General features: G+C 33.9%; 1 protein-coding gene across 2 annotated transcripts; it reads right to left on the bottom strand.

The window, feature by feature from the left end:
- Positions 1 to 6,126: 6,126 nt before the first annotated feature.
- Positions 6,127 to 10,352, bottom strand: PABPC5 (poly(A) binding protein cytoplasmic 5). 2 transcript variants are annotated; one of them, XM_081042871.1, is made up of 2 exons: positions 10,248 to 10,352; positions 6,127 to 9,594 (listed from the first exon to the last, which is right to left on the bottom strand). In XM_081042871.1, the coding sequence occupies exon 2, from the start codon at positions 9,566 to 9,568 to the stop codon at positions 8,420 to 8,422; it is 1,149 nt and encodes a 382-aa protein (XP_080898997.1). In that variant the 5' UTR covers positions 9,569 to 9,594; positions 10,248 to 10,352; the 3' UTR covers positions 6,127 to 8,419. The 2 variants fall into 2 exon arrangements, with proteins under 2 accessions (XP_080898997.1, XP_080898996.1); XM_081042870.1 differs by having other exon boundaries at positions 6,127 to 9,710; positions 10,248 to 10,345.
- Between the last annotated feature and the right edge of the window lie 5,184 nt (positions 10,353 to 15,536).

Below are 15,536 nucleotides of genomic sequence, written 5' to 3' on the forward strand. Positions count from 1 at the left end.
AGTCTAAGAAAAGAATAAACAATGTATCTTCTGAAACAACTTTAAGCATTAAAGCCTGACTTTTCTTAATGAAGTTTTCCATGGGTTGCCACAAGTTCATAGTCCTGAGGGCCAAATCTTTCCTCTGTTCTCCACCGTCTCTACCTTCTCATCGCTCTTTGGGCAATGATATTGCACCAGAGAAATGTGACTCCCCTCTCTTAGTAGTTGTGAAGGATTTCTATGACATTTTGCCCTTTTGTAGCCAATCCTCACTTTTACATATTTTTGTGGGAGCCCTTTTTTTGGGGACAATATATTAACTCTATTAATTCACTTTTGCATTTTGAAATATGTGTTTGTATTTAGTTTAACTTTTTAAATAGATAAGGTATACATATAGTTGAAAAATATATGAAAAGTTATGTTCTAAAAAAATTCCTCTCACCTCTTATCTCCCATTCATTAGTTTCTAGTCCTACTACTTTCCAATCTGGTTATCACTGTTATTGCTTTCCTGTATATGCTTTCATAATTTCTCTCTCTGTGCATATACAAGCAAAAGCATTCTTATTTTTGTCCTTTTTCTTTTTAAACAAAAAAGTACCATACTATGCAAACTGCACCGAACCATGTTTTTTTCCCCGGAGATCTTACTATGTTGGTAAACAGACAATGTCCTTGTTTTATATATATATATATACACACACACACACATATATTATGTATATATTACATAATATATATGTGTATATATAAATAAATAATTGTATTGTATTACAATTTTAATAGAGTTTTTCCCTTTCTTAAAATGCATATAAATTTTTGGCACTGTACATATATATATATATATATATATATATATATATATACACATATATAATGTATTACTATATACATTTATATATACTTATACATAGATACATATTATATATACATGTATATATACCTATATATACCTATATAGGTATATATACAATATATATCTATATACAATATATACAATATATATCTATATATATTGTATATATACCTATATATGTTATATATATACCTATATAGGTATATATACAAGTGTGTATATATTTATATATATATATATATATATATATATATATATATATATATACAGTGCCAAAAAATGTATACACATTTTTAAGAAAGGAAAAAACTGTATTAAAATTGTAATACTCGATATATACTATCTTTCCCCGAAAATAAGACCAGGTCTTATATTAAGTGTTGCTCCAAAAGATGCATTATGGCTTATGTTCAGGGGATGTCATCCTGAAAAATCATGCTAGGGCTTATTTTCCGGTTAGGTCTTATTTGGGGGGAACACGATACTGATAACAAAAGATGAATACAAGTCATGTGTATACGACATACATTTTGTTTGCACCCCTGGTACATACATATATACATATGTATTCAACTTATCTGAAATTCCTTTCTCTTTTACTAATGAATTCCTAATACTAAGTAAAATCATTTAATGTAGTATTCTTAGTTATTCAATGAGCCTTAATTTTGTTTTTTTTAGGACAGAGTCCATATTCCATATTGTTTCAAGTACTTAAGAGCATTTTCAATTTTATCCAGAAACCTGAAAGATAGATAGCCTTTGTACATTTAGTAAGATAAACAGTTCAATTTTATCCAGAAACCTGAAAGATAGATAGCCTTTGTACATTTAGTAAGGTAAACAGTTCTACCAAACAATACTCTAAAAAATGTATGATCCAAGATCAATTAAAACACAATTTTGACAGCCCAAAGTTCTTGGCCCTAGTTCAGAGATAAAATGTCAAGTATGTAATTACTTGTATCAGAAACCCAGCTTAAAGGATCTATATAACAAAGTTTGCTGTTGAGGCATTGTTTTCCGATTTATATGTCACCTATAAATAGAATATATTTTGTCTTTGAGCATTAAAATAGGTTAAATACATGCATCTCTCTTCAACGTAAAGAGAAAAAATAGTGAAAACGACCCAGTGGTCTGAAAAAAAATCATTCTGCCTGATATAAAACTGTTTTTCTTTTGAAGACTAAAATAAGAGACATACTTAGTTTATACTTATTTTTCATTCTTTCACAGTTTGTTTTACTTATATCAAAATATGTGTTTCAGTAAATTGTATCTTCCTATATATTTTTACCCTTTGCCTGAGTTTACATTATTGTGATATGTCTCCATAAAAAAACTAAAGGGTACACATAATTAATTTTCATTGTCTATGCTGCCACTTCAGGAAAGTTGGGCAGTTTCTCTTAGCATTATCTCATTATTTTTGGAATGTTGCTTTCATATCTCATAATTTGTCCCATGTTAGCAATATATATTTCCAGGTATATAATCTAACCAGTCTTTGTTATTCATATCCACCAGCCCATGTATATATTACGAAACCACAATTCCAAACAGACCCCAACTAAACTACATAGCTTTGTTGTCGGTTTAATTAGCATCATTCAGATATTTGCATTTTTTAAAAAATAATATCTTCAGGTAGATACACTCATCCACCTATAAACAGTAGACATTTCCCACCATCTACAGTGGCTTAACATGCAAGTCCTGAAACTTTATCTCAACAAAATGGTGCAATATTACATATATGCATATCTAATAAAAAATTCTGAGATGATGTTTAGACAAACTATGTAGTAAAGCAGAAATACCTGATATAAACTTGAGGATTCAGTAAGAACGGAATTGAGATTAGGTCATGGAGGTAAGAAGTAGAGAGGAGCAGATTAGCACCAAAAATTATTTTAGAAATCCACTTACAAATGAAATGTTCCTGAGGTTTAGTAATGCTGTAGTAGGCAAATCAGTGTTAAGAATAACCATATAAGTTGAATGAAAAGTATTCATGATGCTTCACCTTAGATACTGAACGAGGCAGAATTTTGTCTTCACAGTATTCATTTATAACATTTAAATTACTCCTCATTTCTCTATGCCCCTTCTTTGACTTATTCTTGAATTAGTTCACAAATACCCTGGTTTTCAAAATACTGTAATGAACACGGAAACGCATTCTTCATCTTGACTTGCATTGCTTTGTTACTGTCCTTACCATAATGTAATAAAACTGTCTTTTATCATAAAAAAAAAGTATTTACTTCTTCATTTAAGAACATTAACGTGTAATAAATTTTTGTGCAAGAAAACCAATTAGGGATATATTTTGGGCTTCCCGAATCACTGAAAAAGAAAAGTTTGCAAATTCCTCTCTGTGGGGAGAGAGCCAGGAGTGCAGTTTCCAGGCTCTCGGCCTCATGTGGAAAGGTGCTCACTGGGGTAGTAAATGGCCATCAACTGTGATTGGATGGCCACCAGCTGTGGCTAGTTGGCCATCAGCTGTAACGAGTGAGCCATTGGCCACTAATATAACTGCTGTGGCTACTCTAGCCAAAAAAAAGGGGGGGCTAGCAAGAAGATGGTGGCTGAGCTAGCAAGTGGCGGAGTGAGAGGGTTGCGGATTGTGTGGCTCTTGTTTCCTGTGTCTCCAACCCAGCAGTCATGGAGAATATGGTAGTATGACTCCCCTATCTATGGCTTCATTGGTGTTCCTTTTTGGCCACACCATGTCCTGCGTTCTTGTGTGGGGAGCGGGACCAGAGACCCCGCAGGCCGCCCTGCACAACACTCTTCTGTTTGTTCTATTCAGGTATTTAGTCCACCCCAAATTTTCAAAGACTTAAAAAAAGTTATTTGCCATTCCGTGTAAATTAGCTTAAAATTACTTTTTAAATGCCCCCAAATATTGATTTAAAAAGTCCTTAATTTTTCAAAAGCATAATTTACCCTTTAGAAAGTTTCAATTCAATCTCAAAAGGATGTAAAGTTATTTAGTCTACATAATAGGAGGCTTGTTTTTATACAAAAGATGCCAACATCTGGTGTTTCACGTACTATTAGTTCTAAAACAAAGCTAATTTACTCTGATGATTAAGACAGTTGTGTCATATAGTATCAGCACTCATCCTTTTCCTTGCAGTCTCTCTAAAGCACTAAATATTTTTTAATTAAACTAAACTACAAACATTTGATGAGACATATAGTGAGAACTCTGATCCTTTTTTGTGCCAAATGGGAGCACTTTTAAAATTGACTTTGGCTTGTGAGGGTGAAAGCACTTGGAGTTAGTTGTTTAAAGTTTCATAGGCATTATTATCCTCAGTGTTTGTGTTGAAGTCAGTCAGGCCTTTCTCTTCTCAGATTTCCAGTGGCAGCTAGATTATTTCTACCGACTGCCCATGGTCCCCTGGAGACAAGCAGATACATTCACTCTTGAGGCTCCAAGAACCCATTTGTTAGGTTACACTTCACGGGAAGTAAATAACACCCTGAAATGTGTAAGAGTCAATTCATTTCACATGCACAAGCACTAGTCTCTCAGGGATTATTGTGATCACTTGGTTCAATGTAGGAGCAAAACCTTGTGCAACAGTTTTGAAGCAACATGCCATTAATTTATTTTAAAAAGTTTCTCTACAAACAGACTTTTACTTAAGTTATGTCAATTATTAGAAGCCTTGGGTGGGAGATGAGGGTAAGGGGGATCAAATATATGATGGAAAGAGAACTGACTCTGGTGGTGAACACACAATGGGATTTGTCGATGATGTAGTGCAGTTGTACACCTGAAATCTATGTAATTTTACTGACAATTGTCACTCCAAAAAATTTTTAAAAAACAGTTAAACACACACACACACACACACAAAGAAGCAGCCTTGTCTAAGACAGGCTCATCACTTAAGTGTTTAACAATAATGAAAAAGAAAGAGCATGAGAAGTGTGAAAGCATCGATAATACCTTAACAGTATGAGCATGAGATTATGTCACCAGTAACACTACGTTAGAAACAGTCTGTGTAACCAATCACTTTTCAATTATTTCTTCATAGGATGAGATTTAATAAAAATGGCTTATACTGTAATAACTCATTTCTCTTGTCAAATACTAAGAGAGTTGGAAAACAAGCAAACAACATGATCCATTGATTATTCTTTAATTCAACAAATAATCATGGAATGCTAACTATATTCCAGGTATTGTCATAAGCACTGGCAACATTTGTATAATCTATATTCAATCATTTATTAATATATTTCTCATAAGCACTGGCAACATTTGTATAATCTATATTCAATCATTTATTAATATATTTCTAACTGTTCCCTTCCATTTATTTATAGGTAAGATGGTATTCACTCCATTTCTTAATATTCCCTTAAAAAATAAATATTCTTACTTTTTTTCATTGGGCGAAAAATATCACTTACGCATGTAACATTTTATTTTCCTCATTAACCATAGATACAATTAGAAAGGCACCAGTATGGGTGAAACTACCTGTATAGAAAAGCTTCCCCAAAATAATCTTTAATGTGATGGTTTGTAATCACAAAGCAAGTTCTTAATTTCCTTCGCCCGGGCACATTTGAAGTTTGTACAAGTGACTGTTTTGAAAAGCTGAAAGAAAGAAAGAAAAACAAAAAGCCAACAAAAAATACTTGTATTTAAAAATCCATTCTTAAGTTGATCATTGATAGTATAATTTTACCAATTTTTACTAATTGTCTTGAGCTAGGAAATGAACAATAACCTATTTTTAACGCTTGGTAACTCATTCAAGCTTTTCAGTAGTTTCGCTTCCCCTTGAAAGCCTTAATTATTAGGAGTCTATTAAATGTAAATGAAAATGAAAAATACAAGATTGAGAAAGTACCCAGATGTTTGTGCACAAATAGAGATTATCTTTCCTTTATAACTTTCCCCTGTTTTTCACCAACTCAATTTATAGAGTTCTTTTGACCGTTTTGCAGATTCCTAACATGTATATTTTACCTGTACTTAGGTATATTTTAATTACTCCTTTTCTTTATACTGGCTAACTTTTTGAAAATAGCAATAATTTAAATACTTAAATAATTTCCTGAAATGTATTAAATGCTTATATTTGAAGATTTTTACCTTCTAGATCTTCAGTGATTTATATTGAATCAAAGCATTTGTAAAGGTTTTAGATTAACACCGAGACTTCAGGTTTATAAATTTAAATGAAAACTGGTAATGAGTAAAAAATAATAGAGGGTACATATGGTAAATAATTACCAATGTAACTATTTTAAATTTTATTTGGAGTTGCAGCATTTTCATATATTTTAATCACAATGATATAAAGCAAGTAGGCTCATAAACAATGAAAAATTAACTCTCATTAGCTTAGTTTGTCTTTTGTCAGTTTAAATGAAGAGATATCTTGAACATTTTTCAAAATTTTGATACATGTATCAATATGATCTGCATTTTTATTTTTCTAGTAGATTTAAGTTTTTACATGCTATAGATATTTTTTCTCAAGCTCATATAACTCAAAAATATTTTTAAGCAAGGATGTTCATCACAGCATTGTTTACAAATGTAGAAAACATTGAAAAACATATAAATCTTATTCAATAATGAACTACTTAGAGAAGTTATAGTACATCCACACAATGGAATACTATGCAGTCACTAAAATGATGATACAGATCAATGTTTATTGACATGAAAAGATGGTTAGGATTTAGTTGAAAATTAAAAAAAAAAACACATAACAGTACATATATTTCTTTTTGTTTATAAAACTGTATACATAGGAAAAAAGGCATAGGAGGATATGCATGTACTGAAAATATTAATAGCAGTTATCTCTGAACTGTTGTAATTTTACTTCCTCCTTTATAAATTTTAGCATTGTGTACATTTTTTTTACAATCAACATGTATTATGTTTAAAATTAAAAAACAACAATGATTTCCATTTGAAAATATTTGATAATGAAAATACATGTAATTTGTAGATAATTACATAAAGACAGCTTATTCTCATGATTTTGTGGGCAAATTACTAACAAAAGTAAACAAATTATACGTTTATATGATTTATGTATAAAACTGAATATTTCTATGGAAAGCAATAAAACCCAACTGAGAATAGAGACAAAACATTTTCTTATGGTTGGATTGTGGTATGAATGAATCATATTTTTTAAAAGTAATTATTTAAATGTTACATAAATCATTTATTTCTTTACTTCCAAAATGGATTTGAACTGGCGTATATTAAAAGAAAGGTAGTCCAAAGAAAACATAAAAGTAAGTGTAAGATGGATGGAAAGTAGATGTGTGGGAAGAAGAGGGAACTGCAAGTGAAATACAGAAAATCTGTAATCTAGAAATTACAGGCTAAACAACATAACCGCAACATAGAACATTTTGTCACAACTTCCAAGCAACCAGACAGAAAGAGATCTGTAATGGATTAATAGCTCTCGTGATAGAGGAGGCATGTGATTTATTCAAGAGTGACAACATTTTTCTTAACTTCAAAACATGCGTGAATATTATCACATGGACATATTCAACAATTTACAAGTGGTAATGACAAGTTTAATAGAAGATGTTCTTTAGTTTTTTTAAACATCCTTATATGTATTATTTACCTTTCATATTCACAAAATAATAGCTGAAGGTAGAATATTAAAATTATCTATATGTAAAGGCAATTCAGTGCAGTTATTCATCTTTCTTGTTAATTTAACATTATCCAAGTATACATACAAAGGACCTTAGAAAAATGAGTGGTAAGAATGCTCCTTAGACTGTCCTCAAATATCAAAGTTCTCAGGAAAGGTTTTTAAGATGAAATTAATAATTTAAATAGTTAATGCCTGAAGTGCTAGTTTTCTAAGGTACTGATTGAGAAAACATCAATATGTTTATTTTTCTGGGTATGAAGTTAGAGAAAACTCTAAACACTTAGTTAAAGCCACTATTAAGTGTGTGATATACCCAAAATATATATTTTTAAAAGGCAAATAATATAAATAAATAAAGGGAAGAAAAAAGCTAACATCTTTTTAAAAGAATATTCATTTATATTAAGTAATAATTTAAGGTGAAATTATGCACAAATGACAACTGGATCACATCCATTTTCCCCTGCACTATTGATTTCTCAAAAAGCAAGTTAGACTTTTTCACTGTGATATAGTCAGAAGTAAGGACCATTTTGAAAATATTTTTGTTGAAGAAATCAAATTTAGTAGTATTATTGAAATAAGGAAGAAAATATACTCAATCAACTACCTCACCTTGACCCATTTAGAAAAAAAAAATGTGTGGAGGAATAAACTTTATTCTCCATATTCCTAAGAATATTATATCAAAAAATAGTACAAAATGACAGTTTTACAATTAGAAATTATGTTTTTCACTAAAATGAACAAGGATTTCTAGTTTCACATTATTTTCAAAAGAAAATATTCACTTAAAAAAACACACCTGTGAATTGGCATAAAATAACCTTTTATCACAAAGTAGCCCAAACTAAGTAGGCACCAGCTTAAGGCTGACACACACTGAGCATTCTTACTCTCACCACCTGTGCCTGGCCTGGCCCAGGGTGACATGCAGGGGCTTGGAGCCCATTATGCGACCATTCATCTCATCCACTGCTTTGGTAGCCTCTTCAAAAGAGGAGAAGCAGACAACACCAAACCCTTTGCCTTGCCCCACTTCCACCATCACTTTGGCCCGGCTAATTGATCCAAAGGAAGAAAATTCCTCCTTCAGTTTTTCATCATTGATGGTCTCATCCAGGTTCTTAATATAGATAGGCACCCCTGGAGGCCGACTTTTTTCTTTTAATCTCAGCCGTTCAAATCTTCGCCTTAATTCAGCCAGACGTTCAATTTTCTTCTGTGCTCTCCCTACATATAGGACTTTCCCATCGATGGACTTTCCATGCAGGTCCATCACAGCCTTTTGGGCAGCCTCGTGTGTCTCATATCTTACAAATCCAAAGCCTTTAGATTTCCCACTGGCATCTCTTATTACCTTAACACTCTCAGTTGGCCCATACTCACTGAAAATGTCCTTCAGTTTTTCATCATTCATTTCATCTCCAAAGTTTTTAACAAAAACATTGGTGAAAGTTGCTCTATCCCTGGTTCTGACTTCAGCTGCCCGCTCTTCCGGAAATTTGAATCGGCCAACATACACCTGGCGGTTGTTGAGCCGCACTCCGTTCATGTGCCAGATGGCTCTATTGGCAGCCGCCAGGCTGTCAAAGTGCACATAGGCATAACCCTTAGAGCCATTGTCATCACATACAACTTTGCAGGAGAGAATGTTCCCAAAAGCAGAAAATAAATAAAAAAGGGCCCTATTGTCTATGGATTTGTCCAGATTTTTGATGAATATATTTCCAACTCCAGACTTTCTTAAGCGGTCATCTGGCTGAGACCACATGAGGCGGAATGGTTTGCCATTAATCAAATCAAAATTCATGGTGTTCAGGGCCCACTCAGCATCCGCAGGAAAGCGGAAGTTAACATAGCCATAGCCCAGGGGGCTGCGGGTCACCGGGTCACGACAGATTCGCGTGAAGCGTAGAGGGCCAGCAGGCCTGAACTTTTTATATAGCATGTCCTCGGTGACATCTGGGTCCAAGTCACCCACATACAGGGCAGCCTTGAGGTACTTCTTTTTCTTGCCAGCAGGATTAGGTTCCCCACTCCCCATCTCTCTGAGCACAGGGAAGAGGCTCTCTTGGGAGAGAAAAAAAAGGCTGCTTTCTCTAAGCTATGGGCCAAGCAACTGTTCACGAACAGAAAAAAAGCCAAGGCGAAGGAAGCTAAAAGCAGACTCAGAAACCCTGTTGAGGCTGAGAAAATGAAGTTCAGAAACACCTGGTCAGCAGGCTCAGAACAAACGCATCAGACAAAAAGGCACCCCATTCAGGAATCTGTTCTACCCAAGGGACTTAAAATTTCCACCCATTCAGATTTAAAATCAGTTTCAAAAGCTAGTAGGAAAGAAATTGCCCTTTCCCTGTTAAATGGTAAGAAATCATCAAGCAGCTGGCTGGCTCCCCACATCTAGCATTGCAGGCTGAGGCCTCGCGACCCGTTTTCTGCATAAATATAGGCCTCGAGCTCCTGTTGGTTTAAAATTACATCAACAAGGGCAGGAGCCGAACGTGTATTCCTCCGCTGGCTGCCTGGCGGGTCTCAGGCGGGCTCCCAGCTAACTAAGGCCGCTACACACACTCAACGTCAGCAAAAGGGCAGACTGGGCACTTGGTGCGCTGGGCCGGCAGGCAGGCTGCAGGCGGCGGATCAGACAGAGAGACAGACAGACACACACACGCGCGGGGGACCGGAGACCGCCCAGATACCCAAGATGCCCACTGGGTACGGACCGAGTGACGCGCGGTGATTTCGGCAGCCTGAGACTCGCGGCGGGTCCGGAGGGACTGACTGGCAGACGCGCACTGGGTCAGCTCAGACGCGAGGCGGTTCCGGACAGATGCGGGGCGGAGTCAGAAGAGAAGGGCAGATGCGCGGCGGGCGGGCAGAGCGCAGTCGGATGGACAGGGATTGCTCTCCGCAAGACAGACCGACCCAGGGACGAAAAGCCTGTAGCTGTGGTAGGGCGGGGCGCGAGAAAACCCGGAACCGTGCTAAGTAACTTCCCGCTTCTCTGTGCCAAGATTTGAAAAAAAAAAAAAAAAAGAAAGAAAGAAAGAAAGAAAATTTAAAATGGTTTTTAGAATTTTTTTCTTTTCTTATTTTTGAAATTTTATGTATTATTTTAAAATATTACCTTTAGGCTGCTGATCCCAAAATCATTGGAGGTGACGACTTAGGCAGAAAGAACTCTCAAGTTTTTTTGTTTTGTTTTGTTTTGTTTTGTTTGTTTGTTTTAACTAATTCCCTAAATCATTTCTGCTTAGGAAATAGGATATTGGTTGCGTACTTTTCCTGAGTGCACTAGAAAGTCAGAATTGACAGCTGTGCTGGACTCCCAGTCCAGTGCTAAATGATCACAGGGTTGAATAAAACACAGGGCCATGTTATGTTTGGCCTTTATCCTTACTCCATTAAACTCGAGCATAGTGGTAGCATTATCCCCAGGTAGTAGGCAGAGTTCTTTTCACCGCTGTAGTAATACTGAGGTTTTAATGATTGGAGAGTCATAAAATGACTTTTAATGGTACTTAGTGCCACAAAATGATGAAGATGTGCTGCTTCCATAATAACAAATTATAAAATCTTAGTTAAAGAGATAAAAGCTGCAAAATTAATGCAAAATATATACTTAATGTTCTCAGCTGAAACAAACACATAAACATATAGGCACTTTGCACAATTTACCTTTTTCAACATGAGGTGTCAATTTTAACCATTGCAGGGAATAATGCTATGAGATTAGACTCAATTCAGTGGTTTCCCAAGATTTCTTTAGAGTTTGTGAGAAACTGTTTTGGAGAGGAATGTTGCCCTGTTTTGAGAAAATTGCCAATGTCTATAAAATAATTTCTTATGCAGCCCCTTCTAAAACCCTTCCCCTCAAAAAGAAAATCCAGACAAAACATATATCAGTACTATTAGGCTAGAAAAGATCCTGGGGAAAAAAAAATCAAGACAAGGAAATCACCTCAAAGAGTGATGTCTTAAGAAGAAATTCTTAGAATAATGGGCTAAATTCATGTGATGCTTTGGGTTTTCTTTTACATTTTCAATTAGAACTATATTGTTGACTAATGATGACAATTTACATTCATTATTTATTCAAATAATTAGTAGGTTTTTTTTATTCAACTCTTGTGCTTCTCAGACACAGAGACTGAGAAAAATCAAATAAAAACAAAAAAATATTATGGAGATAGACTAATAAAAACTGGTCTTACAACATGACTACAGTGACCAACATGTAGAAACACTAGCGAACATCTGCTTAGTTTATTGTTTTTTGAACATAATTTTGTTTTGTTTTGTTTTATTAGTTTCAGGTGAAAAAAAAACAATATAATAGTTAGAAATTTACACCCCTCACAAAGTGATAACTCCCCTCCCCCAATTTACTACCCCTCTGACATTCTATACAGCTGTTACAATTCCATTGACAGGATGTGGAGTACAGCATAGGAAATAGAGTCAATAAACGTAATTTTTATAGGCATCTTTCCTGGTAAGCTTAATTAACAACGAACTTTTAAATTAATTTCTGTTTTAATTTTTCTCATTTAAAAATATTACTTTACTGAAAATACCGTATTCAGAAAAACAACAAATCTAAGGGAATAATTCCCACAGTATTATTACTGAATAGAATAATTCCCACAACATTATTACTGAATCAGATCAATATTTTATCCATTTATGTAACTATTTAATGTCCACATTCCAATTCATTTATATATTTTTTCTGTAAGATTATAGTTAGCATTGAGTTGTTATAAGTAATTATTTTCAAAATAACCTCCTCTCTACACTTACCAGCCATTTTGGGATGATTGCAGTATAAATATTCTAAACTATGGTGACCTTTTTATTAGATCAAAAAATTTTTTAAGTTGCCATTGCTTTGAAATAAATGAATTCTACAGTGTTCTCTCTGCTAAGCAGAATTTTATGGGGGAAAAAAGGAAAGTATTTTCACCTATAATTTGTTTAATCATTTTAATGTTTACATTGAGAAGAGTTTTGGGGATAAAAATCAGATATAGAACAGTTCTCTGTCATTGTCATTATATATGAAAGGCAAGTTAATAGTCTATGTAAATCGGGTTCATATATTAAATCTATTAAAAATCCCCACCCAGATTCCTGAGGCAGTTGTTTGAAGCATATCTGAGTCTTTCTAAATCTGAGAAACATTTTGCATGAGGAAGGAATCATGGACAACTGGCATTCTGTGTGCCTCCCATCACACATTTGTTATTTCCAGTTCATGCTAATGCGACGGCATGAGTGAAAGTGCCTTCAGGATTATCATCCAGGGCATAAGCCTTCATGGCTGAAGATAAAGTTTTTGGAAATAGGGGGAAATAATTGCTACTGTCTCCAAATTTGACTGTAGAAATGTCTGTTTAAACTGCATTCTTAAGGTCAAATTGTTTTCTTGCCATTTTCCTCTCTTTGTCCAAAAAATATGAGCCAACTTCTAGGTAATAAAGGTTTTATTTTGTAGTAGTTTGTTCAGTCACTCCAGACTTCATTCAAGAGAATAGCACATTTACTTTCATTGTGAAGTCCCAGAAAGTTGTACAGCTGAGACTTTTAATTGAAAACATAGGATCAGTGCTTGTTAAGGCTGAAAAATTAATTCCCAACTCCTCTTTTTTCACTCATGCTTCTTTCAACGTCATACTACACGTTGCTACCATAATTCAATTCAACTTTGAAAAGTAATACATAGATTAACATCCCTTAAAATGTGTACATAGTTTTTGACACCACTGATATATATACATTTTTTTCTTTTTCATTATTTGTTCTTTCGTGTGTGTGTGTGTGTGTGTGTGTGTAGCTAAAATATGTATACACATTTTAAGAAAGCAAAAAGTGTATTAACATACACCCATAACAAAAGATGAATACAAGTCACATTTTACTTCTGCAATTACAAGAGGTGCTCAACGTGGTTACCATCAGCATCCAGACACTTCTGTACGGCAAACTACTGCTTGAGCAATGTTAACTAAACTGTTAACATCTCTTAAAATGTATATACATATATTGGCCATATATATATATATATATATATATATATATATATATACATATTTCAGTAGTTATATTAAGTGGACATTAGATTTACAGGGTAAAATACACACATTTTCCATTTGATCTTTGAATTCCTTAGTACTTCTCCTTTGCCATGATTTTATTTATTTATTTAGTCAGTTAATTAGTTAGTTAGTTATAAAATATTTGTAAAAGTATTGTTGACATACAACATTATATTAGTTTCAGGTGTACAGCATAGTGATTTGATATTTATGTAGCTTACAATGTGGTCACCACAATATGTCTAGTAACCACCTGTCCCTTAACAAAGTTATGATATTATTGACTATATTTCCTGTGCTGTACATTACATCCCCATGGCTTATTTATTTTATAACTAGAACTTTGTACCTATTATTTTCCTCTAACTTTTTCACTCATTCCCTCACCTCACTCCTCTCTGGCAACCATCAGTTTGTTTTCTGTATCTATGAGTCTGCTTCTGTTTTGTTTGTTGGTTTATTTTCTTTTTTTAGATTACATATATAACTGAAATCATATGATATTTGTTTTTCTTTCATTTTACTTAGGATAATACACTCTAGTTCTATCCCTGCTGTCGCAAATGGCAAGGTTTCATTCTATTTATTTATTTATTTATTTATTTATTTATTTATTTATTTATTAGTTTCAGGTGTACAAGACAAGGTAATACTTAGACGTTCATCATTTATATCCCTCACACTGTGAACCCCCCTCCCCCCATCCACTATCCCTCCGAGTATTCAATAATGTTGTAAAGATTTTGTTGGGTATCCGATGGACATGCGTCCTATTTGGGAGACCACCTCAGGGATACTGTGGATACCTGATCATGGCATTGTACACCAGAAGGTTTCATTCTTTTTATTGCTGAATAATATTGCATTGTGTGTGTGTGTGTGTGTGTGTGTGTGTGTGTTTGTGTGTTGCTGTCTTTGCCCAAAACTACATATCCAAAAAATATTGCTAAGACTGTTGTCAAAGAATGAATAGCCTATGTTTTCTTTTGTAATTTTATGGTTACAGCTTTTACAATTTAAGACGTTAATACATTTGAGTTTATTTTTGTATGTGATGTAAGACAGTGGTCCAGTTTCACTTTTTGACATGTATCTGTCAAGTTTTCCCAACACCGCGGATTGAAAAGACTATCATTTACCTATTGTATATTCTTGCCTTTTTTTGTAGATTAATTGACTATATTTCTGGGTTCTCTATTCGGTTGTATTGATCTGTGTGTCTGTTGTGCTAGTACCATACTTTTTTTATTGCTATAGATTTGTAATGTAGTTGGAAATCAGGGAGCACGATACTTCCAGCTTTGTTCAAGATTGCTTTGGCTATTCAGGGAATTTTATGGACTATATAAATTTTAGGATTGTTTGTTATAGTTCTGAAAAGAATGTCATCAGTATTTTAGTATTCCATTTAGTATTCCATTGAATCTGTAGGTTTCTTTGGGAAGTATGGACATTTTAATGACATTACTACTTCTAATCCATGCACACAGAATATCATTTCATTTGTGTGTCATCTTCAATTTCTTTCATCAACGTCTTATGGTTTTTAGAGTGTAGGTCTTTCACTTTCTTGGTTAAATTTACTCCAATATATTTTATTCTTTATGATGCAATGACTAATTGGATTTTTTTCTTAATTTCTCCTGATAATTTGTTATTAGTATATAGAAATGCAACCAGTTTCTGTATATTAATTTTGTATCCTGCAATTTTACTGAATTCATTTATTAGTTTTTGGCTGGAGTCCTTAGGGTTTTCTATACATAGTATCATGTCACTTGCAAATAGTGGCAGTTATACTTCTTCCTTTCCAATTTGGATGTGATGCCTTTTACATTTTTTTTCTTGTCTGATTTCTGTGCCTAAGACTTCCAAGGCTATCCTGAAAATAATGGTGAAACTGTGCATCGTTGT

This window comes from Rhinolophus hipposideros (assembly GCF_964194185.1).
Source record: "Rhinolophus hipposideros genome assembly, chromosome: X".
Classification (NCBI taxonomy): Eukaryota; Metazoa; Chordata; class Mammalia; order Chiroptera; family Rhinolophidae; genus Rhinolophus; species Rhinolophus hipposideros.

Coding starts and splice junctions, on each gene's coding strand:
- PABPC5 (XM_081042871.1), bottom strand. CDS start 9,568: ATGGGGAGTGGGGAACCTAATCCTGCTGGCAAGAAAAAGAAGTACCTC.